We start from the raw sequence: 12,858 nt of genomic DNA, 5'->3' as shown, positions 1-12,858 counted from the left end.
TAATGAACTTGAGAATTAAAATTTCCAACATGGAGGAAGTATTGGAAGAGCAGTAGGAGTTTGACCTTGATCACAAGCATTGTAATCTCAAACACAGAAAAGAAACATGCTAGAATGTGAGAACCAAGGTCAGATGTCTGAATCTAAGCATTACAAAGCCAAAGCAAACCTAAAAGCTTAAGCTTCTAAGAAATATCCAGCCCATTACAAAATAAAGAATACTTGAAAGTAGCAGGAAATCTTTCTAAGAATACATACATAGTGGACTGGGAGGCCAAAAATAGTTCACCACTCAATGAGGGGACTGAAATTATCAGTGCAGATTATCACGAAGGCTGAAGTGTTTAATGCCTTTTGTCCTACAGTATTGAGCAAAGTTAACAACCAGTTTGGTGGCAATAATGATGCCAGTCATAGAAAGTTAAAGAACACATCAGAGAAGGATTAGCGTTAAAATTCAGGGACTACTAGTATTGTTTTGGTTAAAGCAGCTCCTAGAAACATTTGCACACTATTACCACAACAATTTTAGTTTGCCAAAAAGAATGTCATCCCCATACTTAAATATACTTTTTTTTTGTTTTATTTCCCTTCTTTGAATTTAATTCCTTGCGTCTGTGTGTGCATGTGCTTATTCAAAACAGAATAGAAAAACAAAACATTTCTACGGCTGTGATGCAGACCATCTTAAAATAATTAGAAAAGTACTGGAATATAAGTCGTACTGTGCTAGAAGGGAGTTCCTATGGTAGTTCTTGTCATATGTAGTTAACATGCTTCTGATCCATGGTATGATTATTACGGTATCCTCTGCCAGGCTAGGAGTTGGACTTGATGACCCTAATGAGTCCTTTCCAACACAGCACATTCTATTCTGTGACTCTGTTCTATTCTGTGATTTTCAGGGGAATAAACTTCTTTAATAGTTAATTTTGCTCTGTGGGGTTTGTTGATGTTTTCTGTTTGGATAGGATTTTTTTGGTTTTTTTTGTTTTTTTTTTACTGTTGTTCTTTTATTTCCTGGGTTTTTTGTTGTTTTTTTTTCTTCTACATTTGCTTTTTTTTTATATATATAACATCTAATTAAATGGCTTCAGATTTCGCACTTCATTGCTCAAGTAGTGAATATTAAGTAGTTAAAATTCATGGCAGATCAAACTGTTGCTGACTGCTGTTCAGGTAGTTTTACCTACTCATAATGCACTGCTGGAAGATTTGAATTTGGTTTTCTTTTAACTGTCTCTTTTCTTTTATTACTTTCTTGAATGCGTATCATGAGTTTTCCCAGCATTTAGCTTTGTAAGTTCGTTGCAGATGTGAATATATTCTTCAAGGAAAAAAATTTCTTTTATCCTTGTCACATATGTTAAGAGCAAATATGACGTTCAAAAAGAACAAGAAAAAGCAAGCTCCTGGTTGATCAGTAGATTCTGCAGATTGCAAGGAAGTCAGTGTGCTGGAGAAACTGATGGAAAGCCTCTGTTTGCTTCTAAAGCTGAATTCAGAGGGTTTTTCGTAACATTTTATAGAAATCCTCATAGACTGTACATTTGAAGTATATTTCACTAATAGGACTCATGTCCTCTGTCATGAGAATTCGAAAATTAAATTTACAATACTCTAAGTTTTCAGCTCTGGTTTGTGTACAAGATGTGTAAATCAATGACTTACCTGACATTGCATTTATAATAATGCATTATTATAGCACTGAAAAGATGGGAGAGTTTTAGGCATGATTCAAGGAATTTACAAGCATATATCCTGGTATCTCAAAGCGTGAATTTGTTTTAACTTCCAAACTAAAAATCTTTTTAAAAAATTGCCTACTGACATGAAGAAAAAGTTTCTTTTCAGGTGATGAATATACGAGATTTGAAAAGCTGCAACCTCATAACTGTTGCTGAAGTGAAATATTACGAGTAATTGAATCAGTAGCTCAGATTTTAGCAGCATCCTTTTAGCTCTTATAGCATCCCTCCCCTGCAACTGTGATTGAATTACTCAGTAAAAAAAGTGAGTATTTAAAGAGAAGTAATGGGTTAAGATATCAAGACTGACTTGACAGAAATCATGCTGATTTTTCAGGCTGCAGACAATGGCAAAAGAATGAACAAGGACAACAGAGTAGTTTTCCTTTTCTGTGTCCCGAACAGTTTCCTAGTCTTCCTTTTTGTTTGTTCGGGTTTTTGTTTTGTTTTGTTTTGTTCCCAAAACTTTATTAAATTCTATTATAAAGAACTCGCACTCAAGTGTCCAGTGTGTAAAAATGCACTCCCATTTATATTCACATGAATTAGATACTAAGATCCTTAGTTTGCCACCTCTGATTCATCTGGAGAAAGCTGTAACTAAACAAATCTTAAAGCAACTTCATGTTTGAGCAGGTGTTCCTGGGATTTTATTGAAGAGGTACAAGCATACTTCTCCTTTTTGTTAACTTTTGGAATAAGTCAAATGTCTTTTTTTCAGTGTTCTTCTTGTTGAAAGAAGTGAAGAAAGGCAAACACATGAGCAGATTACCTCAGTTGGTCAGAGCATGGTGCTGGTAATGCCTGAGTTGTGGATTTAATCCCCATATGGGTCATTCACTTAAGAGTTTCATTCCATGTTACTTGTGGGTCCCTTCCAACTCAGATGATTCTGTGAAATAATCCTTATTAGAATGGGGGAGGCATGTAGCCAATTGTCTGTGTAAGCAATGGGAAAAGGAGCACTTGGATCAAGACAATGTTTCAGCGTTTCTGGTGAAATCAGAATTTTCTTGTTAGGCTATGATAAGCCAAAAATACCATTTTTATAGTTTGAAGGACTGATTAAAAAGTTTCTGCCATATTCAAATAATAATAAGGTTCTCTTACAAAGCACTTCATTCTTCTTGTTTTTTTTTTTTGTTTTTTTTTTTTTTTTTTTTCACCTGGGGTTTAATTTCCATATATGTCTATTGCTGTCTTTTCCAGACAGATTTTAGGAAAGATAATGATTAAGTGCAAGAAAACTTCAATTCTTCTTAAAAATTGTTACTGACAATCTCTTTATACCCACATTTCTGTGGTCTGTTGAAAGTGTCTAAGTCACATCAATTGTTTTCTTTCTTTCAAACTTTTCCTTGAAAGGTACCCTGACTACCTTATTCCTCAAAACTGTGGAGAGGTTTATTTATCTTGAATATTTTGGGGGGTTGGGGGGTTGGGATACCTGCTATGATTCTGAAGGTGAAATGGACCGTATTAATTCCTTGTTGAGAAACAAAGTGGTAGTGTGTCAAATATTTTTCAGAACTCTGTAAATTACCACTGTCTCTAATGAACATCTGAAATGAGAACTAACAGATGTATGCATAGAACATGCCATTTTGGGATGAAATTACCTTTTAGTTACCTTTATTGAAGTACCTGCAGGGTTTCTTTTTCTTACCAGAGAGAGCCAGCAACCTAATTTGCTACAAACCAGCTGCTAATGCATTGTTTTACTGGCATTAGCTTGCTATGTATCTTTTGCTGAGCATGTTCTGGTCTGATCCTTAGTTAGAGATATTCATTGAATCTGAGGGAGGGTTTGTTGCACTTAAATAGACTGTAAAGTACAAAAATCACCTCTTGGATAGGGCAATTAGATCTCTGATATTTTTTTTAAATTTTTATTTTACTTTTCTGCTTTTCACTTCAGTATTTAAATTCCACTTAGTTCATTTTTGAAAGTAAAGTTTAAATTTATCTCCTGACCTTTAAGTTACGTTTCTTGGAATGCGTAGGAAATGAGAACTCTTCTAGTCTCTTTTCATTTGTCATTTCTCTGATGTAAGAAAATAAAATCTTTTGTTGTGATTATGTTTGGGGTTTTTTGAGTGTTCAATTATTACCAGTAAAATGTAAATAATTTTAATAAAAAGGGTCAGTTATTTATTTTTACTTTCTAATAAATTCAAAGGCTTTCAATCTAAAGCAATTTGAAAATAAGTACCAAAATACAGCAATAATGTATTTAAAGCAAGGTATGTTTTCTTTGCAAAAATGTTAAATTATATTCCAGTGGAGATAATATTGTTAGCAGCTATTCTGTTCTGGAGTGGAAGCATTTGGGATGTGATCAGTCCCCTTATTCAGCAGAGTATGGATTAAACAGGTTTTTCTGCTATTAACTGCTATTTTTCTGCTGTTAACTTAGCAAATGAAGACTGCATTCACTGATTATGGGAGTTTTGTTTGTTGTCTTCTGGCTCTTCTCCCGTTATTTAATTCTATGATTAAAAATAATTGCATCATGTAATCTAAAAAAACATTTTTCAAAATTTCCTTCTCCAGATGTGAGAAGATGATTTTGTATAAGTCCCACATGGATGGTTATGTTTTATTTTGTGTTAGGAACATAGGTGTTTAATACAAATTGGGTGCTTTATCACCTCATTTCATCACAGCCAGCAGGCACTGATGACTTATATCAGAGCAACCACAGGGTTTCAGCAGGAATCACTCCTTAGGTGTGCCTGCTGTAGGAGCCTGGTTTGATTAGTAATGCTGGGGCTGCTGGACTGCTGGATCTTAAAGTAATCTCTCATGGTTTCAATTCAGGTAATTCTGCCATAAAATAATAGAGTAAAATCCAAAGGAATTAATTCAAAGAGATATGAAAACAGCTATCTTCACTTTCACTTTTTAGTGGATACAGAATTATATAGACGTACTAGTGCAAGTCATCAAACAAGCAATACCATCAATTTAATGGGGGAACTTCTTTGAGAAATGTCGGTATCTTCAGACTTTGAACATGTTCTTGAAATTTAAGACTATTGTGTATCCTTGCTGTGCTAATATGCTATTTTTAATAGCTTAAAAATTTCTGAAGTGTAGTTCTATGTGTATGGCAGAACCTCCTCAGTGACTAGTGGTTAAATTTTTCATATTCTTCCATGCATGCACACAGCTTTACATATACATAACCTTTGCAGATAATAAAGTATGCATCCTCTTATCTTTGTGGTATTTATCCTGGAGCTGCTGTGTGTGGGTACCTAGAGCAGGTAATTTACTGCTGTCTGTTTTCTCCTCTGCTGTCATCATGGTGGAAGATGTCAAATGCATGGTATGGGAAGGGTCTGTTGGAGGAAACAGGCAGCAGGTGCGGAGAAGTGTGAAAGGAGATTAAGGCTGAGGCATCTACAAGTGAAGGTGGTAATTCAGGAGATTTAGAACAGAGAAAACAAAAGTGTATATTCTAGCAGGGGCTCCTGATTTAGGAGGATCTGTAGCCACGTGACAAAAACCCTGGAGACAAATATAGGAGATTTATGTCAGTTTTGCTTTCCTAATCATCAGATACAACCTACTGACAACAGATCTCACTGCTTTTCTCTGTGGTGATGACAGAGGATAACAATCTACTAGAAAGAAAGAAAACACATAAAGGTACATAAGATCTTCAGGAGCATGAACCAGACAAATATAGAGCTGATGTGTGCTGTTCCTGTATTTCACAGAGAAGGGAGCACACGGTGAAGTTACAAAAGATAATAAGAAATGTTTTTCATAATAGTTAAATTTAAGAAATGAGTCAATAGAGTCTCTTGGGTTCTAAGAAAGCAATTAGTTCCTGGCTCATCAGAAGCTATAAAGAAGGTGATGTATGTCCAGCCTCTGACTGAGGACATCCTGCAACTGACACATTGCTAGCAGCAGGGAGACTATAGCCAGAAGTACCACACTGCCTTTTAAGATCCTTAAGAAGAAGGGCCATTTGGCTAAGTGGACCTGCAGTGTGACCCAGACCATGCTCATTGTGTGAAGGGTTCTCTAACAAATATGAACTTTACAGGTTTTTACTGTTTCCTGCCCCACAGTATGCTTATGAAAACATTTATTTGAAGTCTGATGTGACCATAATGTGATAATTGTTGACCAAGATGTGCCTTTATAAGGCTGTTTGCTAGTTGCTTGATTTTAAAGTTATAAAAGTCTCTTTTTCAGGATGGATATTGACTGTCTATCACTCCATTACTGTCAGATTTTGTCAGGAGTAGAAGTTTCATGGTCTGTCTGAACTTACAAAAGGAAAGAATTGAACTCAGAAGATCCTCTGTTTTATCTCCCTGCTTGCAGAATTCAGTAACCTGCTTGGCTTTTTTCTGTAGTTAAGAAAGTTTGTATAGTGTGTTGTTAATTTCTAGTGAACTGTTTTCGGAGTGTATTTCATAGTTTTAAAATATCAAAGCTTTTTGTGAAATTCAGTCTAAACATATAATATTAACTTTTTTCCCCCTCTTGTTTGCCATTAACTGTAATACATAGTTGATCACAGTTTCTGTGATCTTGAATTCAGACACATAAAATTGATTCTTATAGCCGTTAGGTATTTGAAGGTTTTTTTAATTATAAGATTTTATAAATGTTATAATGAATGTGACATTCTAACTCTTCCAGTAGTGAATTGAAGATCTGTAATGATGAGTTTTTCTTGAGCATCTAAGTGGCTAAATTTTACTTCATTCCTCTTGTTGTTTTGGACACTTAACCAATTGTAATGTTTTATTTTACTAACATTCTACTAGGAATGATCATTATTTCAGTTTTAAGAACTAAAGTGAACTAAGATAATTAAGATAGTGATAGATTTAATAAAGTTAGTGTAAAAGTAAGCTACTTAAAAGTGCATAGGTTTGTTAGGCTCTGATTCTCACCTGCTCTGTTACTTTCTTTCATGTGCACATTTTTGATTTTTTTTCTGCAATAAGGAATTATTTTGTAATTTCTGGTTATAGCTTAGTTTTATGAAGACTGAGATTTAAAATTAAACCAGCTGAAAACATTTAACATATCATAAAGTACATAATTAGGCTGCAGAAATATATAAAAAAGAACATACTTGAATCAAAGGCCTTTTTATTTTTGAGTGTTTTGGCATAAATAGTTTGTTGTTATTTTCTTACCAAATTTTGGTAAGGAACCATAGTTTTTCATTTTTCTAACTAGTCCATAACTATCAAAGTTCTCTTTTTCTCTCTGGAAGCCTTCAGAAATAAAACTAGAAGAATAGCTGAATTTCTGTAAGGAAAAGGAGTTGGAATTGCTTTACAAAGAAGAAGTAAATGTAAAATACAGAAGGAAGTTATATTGTGAAGCAAATGACCACTGCCTCTGTGAGTGCTGATACCAAAAGGAATGGCAGAAGGCTTTTGTGAATCATAGTGGAGAACAGCTTTTATGTTCTGGGTGTACTTACAGATAAACCAGTGTTCAGAAAGGAGTGAATTCATTCAACCTCCTTCCATTGTCAGCAATCAGAGAAGATTTGCAAGAATACTATCCCTGGAAAGAAACCTCCAGTACTGTGAAACTCTTGAAACAATGAAAGGATTTTTGAGTCAATCATCAGAGCCTTCCCAGAAGAGGGAAGTCAGCTCTCATGGCCTCCCATAGCTACTTTTAACAAAGATATAAATATTTTCTGTCTTTTGCGTGTTGATGAAATGAAAATCTGAGTGCATGTGATCAAGGCAATCTAAAAGGTACCAGAGGATTTTGACTTTCTGATCATAAAGAGTACAGGAGGTGGTCTGCCCTGCTTAATTCCCTCTCTATGCTTTGCCATACTTGGTGTCTCTTGGGTGGGATGCCACATAATGATTTTTGATGTTTACAAAGATTCTTCTGTATGTTACAAAACAAAGCCTGAGGCAGAGTGAGTACAGAAATGAAAGAACAGAAGCATAGGTAAAATGAGAGCAGAGCAGGAGAAAAACTCACACATATCCTTTGAATTATTAATATGGATGCACTCCTGCCTTTCTCCTTGAGGCTTCGTCTACAGAGGTGTTACAGAGCCGACTCATAAAGAAATATGAAACCTGAAAGAGAAGTGAATACGCTCAGTGAAGGGACTATTAAATTTGCAGTGTCGTTCTTTTCTAGGAGCATACTTGGGCAATGCCTTGTGGTGGCCACAGGCACTAAGGTGCTGATTCCCATAGCCGTCAGATTTCCTGGTGTCACTTCAGCTGGCACAGCTTCATCTCTGGCAATGCTGATGGCAGGCAGCCCATGTACGGTGCCTCATCATCCAGTTCCCTGGGAGAGAGGGCTGGAGCACTCAGACAGTGTTTGTACTTCCCCTGTGTGAATTCTCCCTTTTCCTTGTAAATGTGCCGATTCTTTTGCTTGCAGAACTGGAAGACATTTAGTTTTTCACACATCACATGCAAATTCTTAATCCCTTTTCAAAATTCCTCTTTACTGCTGTGGAGATATTATTTGAACATATTTAGTTTTAGTTACATTTGATGCTTATTCCACATAATGGTAGAACATGGAAAGGTGTTCCGGTCATCAGAGATCCTTAGGCTTATCTGAAATCCCTAGGACAAAATACAGTTTGCAGTGTTACGTTCATTTAGGATAATGTTTGGAAATAATAGAGGTAAAGCTATCAGGCTGACTGCTGTGTCCCAAGAGGCAAAATACAAAACAATTAGCAGAATGGCATGACTGATAACAAAATCCAACAATTTATTGTTGGATGAATAATTTATTCTGTGTATTCCACGGGGGGAGAGGCTCAGTGTGTCAAAGTTTTCTGACAGCATAATTTTGTTTGAGTTTGTTGAATTGTGCCAAGATTTTGGTTTTATAATCTCAGCTGCTGCAGCAAATAAATGTAGTTTATTCTGTGAGAAAGTTCAAATCAGGAGCAATTAGTATTCCCAGGCCTAGTTTTTCATCTGATAAATGAAGACAAATTTAATTAGAAAGGGTGAATTTGGGAATTCTGTTGGTAGCAAGTAGATCATCTGCTTGCCTATTGCTTCATTGGAAAGTCTTGTCTCCTGCTTCTCCTCCCTTTTGAGGATGTTCTGACAGTAGTCACTGCATGAGGAGTGCAGTGCTTCAGCTGTGCGCTTCAGGATTTTTTAGTTTTACCCTGTGTTTGGCTTGGTCTCCACATTAATCTTAAAGTGAGTGTATAAAATTAGAAACTTCAAATGAGATGGTTGAAACTGTAGCATTTTTTCATGAATACCCAAATCAGAATTTTCAAGACACTGAATTGATTGTCTCTCCTTATCTTGTGGGTAATGGCTTTCTGGATGTGGGGCTCTGCTCTCCATGAGCTCTGAGCCTGGTATTGCTGTAGCTGTTATTGCCTTTTGCGTAGGCTGTTTGCCTTGCAGATTTCACATCTTTCCTGTCTCTTTAACCCAGGGATTTTTTTAGGGATCATCTGAATCTCTGATCCTGTGATCTTTAGGGGGTTTTTTATTTTTCTTCTCCCTCTCCTGCTTTTAGGGTGGATTGGTTGGTTTCTTTGTTTATTGTCACATTTCAAGGCACAGTAGGAAAGTAATTGTCTATCACATGTACTATAGATTTTAGTATTGATCATATTGTCCAGTAGGATGTCAAATTGAGTTTTAAACTCTTTACTATTGCTTCACTGGTGGCAGCTGTAAAGAGATTTACCCTTACCATACCTTGGTCTTGTTTTGGGGTTATTAGGCTTTGGACATTCCTAAGAGTTTAATGAATCCCTGGTGATAAAGCAGTCTGGAAATTGTCTTTTAATCTTTGAGTACATTGGTATGTCTTGTGTAGTAGATTGTTGTATCTTATCTTTGACTGTTGCTTTAACATTATATGTTTTCCCTGTGATTGGATGCAACTGCAAACAACACTAACATTAGTGCCTGTTTTGTGGCAGAGTGAGATGTGCCCTGTGTACCTCAGACTTGCTGGGAAAGCAACCAGCCGTGGCTGAGGGTCTGTGGGGCAGGTATCTGTCTATAGCAGGGTCTCTAAATAGATCACCCCCAAATCAGGCCTGGAAGGAAGGAAACCCCTGTCGTCTGTGGTGCTCCTGATAGATGACATTTCAAATCTACTATGTATAGATGAGTGTCATTTTGGGCTGAGAGACATCTCTGTTTCACTAACTGTAAAGACTTCTAGATCTTCCTCTCTTATCTTCTTTCTTGCAATCCATTATTACAGTTGAAATGTTTTCTATTTTAGTTTTGAGTACACTGTGGAAAACTTGATTCACCTTCTGTGTTTTTATCCTCTAAATTAATACTTTTGCCTTATATTTTGATATTTTGTTACTAGCATATTGCTTTCCTCTCTTTGGGCAGAATTTTTTTGTAGTTACAAACAACTCTGATGTAACTGTACACATTATATTTCTTCAAGTTGGCCATAAAAATGGGCCAGTTAAAACATAAATTACCTTCAATTTGTATGAAGAAATATACTTTGAAAGAAGAGGAGAGATAAGCACCTAAGTTAACCTGGTTTAAAGACTATATCTGTTTTGTCCCATTCCTTGGTTTTCTTGACATGATCTGCTGAATATTTAATGTTTCATTTCAAAACTTCATTGGTGTTAAAACCTCTCACTGAATAATTTTTTCTAAATATTTTCCATTTTCCTTTTCACTCTGTAGGTAGAAGAAATTGTTGACATAGGAGCATTTGCCCCAGAAGACATTCATGTTCCCAAAATCTACGTTGATCGTCTGTTACAAGGAGCGAAGTTTGAGAAGAGAATTGAAGTAAGTAGCTGAGCTTCTCAGTCACAACATATTTCAGCTTGGGGTGTATTTAAAATTTGCATGGTTTTTAGTCTAACATTCGCCACCAAATCTTAGCACTGAAAAAATAGTGTGAGAAAGACCCATCCAGTTTTGCTAAAAACTGGAGCTTAGGTAGGTACTTATGTAGTTAGGTGGGGGCCTGAGGATTGAGCCTTCTTTCTTGCACCTCAGACTCTATGGTTCAGTTCCTGAACAATTTAGATCAACTGCCTGTAGCCCTGAATGACTTTACTGCAGTTGAAAATCTAGTGGAAAGTGCTACTAAATTCTCCTTCCCTCTCTCAGTTCACCTGCTGTACATGTAACAAGGGGAACACCTAAACAAGGATCTGACTTTGATAAGTGGATACCTTCTTCTCCACTGGACAGCTTTTAATGTGGGCACATAGGGCCAGCCTCAGTCCCTTTCGTGTCATGTATTGAATTATGTTATATAGCAAAGGTCCTGGAAACCTTTGTTCCCTTTTCTTTAATCAGGAACTTTTTTAACTGGTGGACTTTCTGGTCTGAATAAATGTCAATACCTATTAAAATTGCTGCAATATTAATCCACCACTGAAAACATGCAAGAAAATTACGATTATGTAGTTGTTTGTTGTTTCTGTGACTTTGGCGCACTCAGACTACATCCCTATATTCATTTTGGTGATCCAACAAGGCTTTTGAAGTGCAGTTGACAATTCTGTATTTCTTCTGTGTCTCCATGCTCTAGAGGTGGGAATTGTTCAAAATGTCATCAGAAAAGCTGGTGGAAGGGAAGATATATGACAGAAGGAAAAAAAAATCTGTGAGAAAAAAGTGCAGAAAGGAATTGTAATATTTAAACTTCTGTTAATAAAATCAAGTCACAAAGTCCTAGTAAGTCATATGAGGCCTTTTCTCCAAGCATTCTCTTTTGCAAATGCTAAGGTTAAGAAGCCTTTTTTTTTAATTCCATCTGTTCATTCTGCAAAAGCATATTGCATGTTGTTGAGTAATTGACTGCAAACAGATGTGTCAAACCTCTTTTCTTTTTTTTTTCCTCTGGTTGTGTTGGGTTCGATTGCAATTAATGGCCTGTTTTCTAAATGACTGCATTATCTCCCAGAAAAGCTCTTTACCTTTTATGACAGAAATCTTTTTTTTAATTTATTAAACTATTACTTCTGCTGCATCTCAGCCGCAGAAGTGAATACCTATTTAGTCCTGAATACCTGGTGAATACCTACCTAGTCATCTGCCCCCTTCCCTATATGCTTCAGAAAAAAAGTGAGGCAGGGGTGAGGGAGAAAGCTACTATAAACTGCCAAGCAAAATTGTAATGAAGATTAAGTTCTATTATGCAATTTTGTAATTCTGGAGGTGGCACCTCTCACTAGGTATAGGAAGGAAAAGGCAGATTTATTTACTCTTCTGTTAAATTTTATAAATTAACTGGCTGTACACAGAAAAGCACTGAGTATGGTAAGTAGTGAGAAAAGATGAGGAATATAAGAAATAAAGAGAAGCTAGTCTATCATAATTCTTATTGGCTTTAAATAGCAGTTCCTGCCTAATAAGGCTCAGAAGTGGTCTCTCTATCACCGGCTATAATTTCTATCCAGCCTTCTCTTTGCTGTGTAGAAACCCTCTCTAATTCTTCTCACTTTAGCCATCATCCACAAGTGAAGCAATTCTAGGGGAAATAGCCAAGGCATAAAAAGGAAGTTGATGGGAAATTCAAGAGGATTGATACTGACTGTTTCTGACTGCCTAAGGGGAAAGTGACTCTGCAAAAATTCTTTTGTGGTGATGAAAAGCAACAGGATAATTTTTTCTGATGTGTTAATTGTAGCCTGAAGTAGGAGAGGATATGAAGACATATGGGGGTGCAGGACATGATGTTGCCCAGAGGAATTTGATAGGCATAGGAGAGATATGCAAAGAACATAATCTAAGTAGACAATAATTTGAAAGAAGTATGTTATGAACTTCTTGAATGTCACGGCATTTTCACGTACATGTGATTTACAAAACATGAACTTAAGATGAGAAAATATCAGGAAACAACTTCATGGGATGTGCAAGATTATAGAGTTAAGTTTGAAAATTTTGATTCGTAGTTCCTGGTATTTTTAAATGAATGGCATTTGTCTATCTCATCCTTATAAATCTAGAATAGCTCACGGAATTGAATGAATGCAGAAAGAGAGCAGTATGTACTTTTAGCTGACATTTTACTAGTCTATTTAGGTATCTCTGGGGTAATGTATCTCAGACTTGCTAGTATTTGAACTACTGCTTGATGCCTTCTTCATCACCTC

At 36.1% G+C, this 12,858-nt stretch overlaps 1 protein-coding gene across 3 annotated transcripts in view; it reads left to right on the top strand.

Annotated features, from left to right (window-relative positions):
* Positions 1-12,858, top strand: part of OXCT1 (3-oxoacid CoA-transferase 1) — an 84,042-nt gene that overhangs the window by 34,415 nt on the left and 36,769 nt on the right. For all 3 annotated transcript variants that reach the window (XM_066181094.1, XM_066181095.1, XM_066181096.1), the window contains exon 8: positions 10,427-10,534. In XM_066181094.1, the coding sequence (XP_066037191.1) occupies positions 10,427-10,534 (108 nt within the window). The remainder of the gene's footprint in view (positions 1-10,426; positions 10,535-12,858) is intronic.

Source organism: Chamaea fasciata, unplaced genomic scaffold (assembly GCF_029207755.1).
Source record: "Chamaea fasciata isolate MVZ Bird 193981 ecotype frontalis unplaced genomic scaffold, bChaFas1.0.hap1 SCAF_4, whole genome shotgun sequence".
Lineage (NCBI taxonomy): Eukaryota > Metazoa > Chordata > Aves > Passeriformes > Sylviidae > Chamaea > Chamaea fasciata.
Note: the sequence above shows the minus strand (reverse complement) of the source record. Positions and strands in the feature narration are given on the sequence as shown.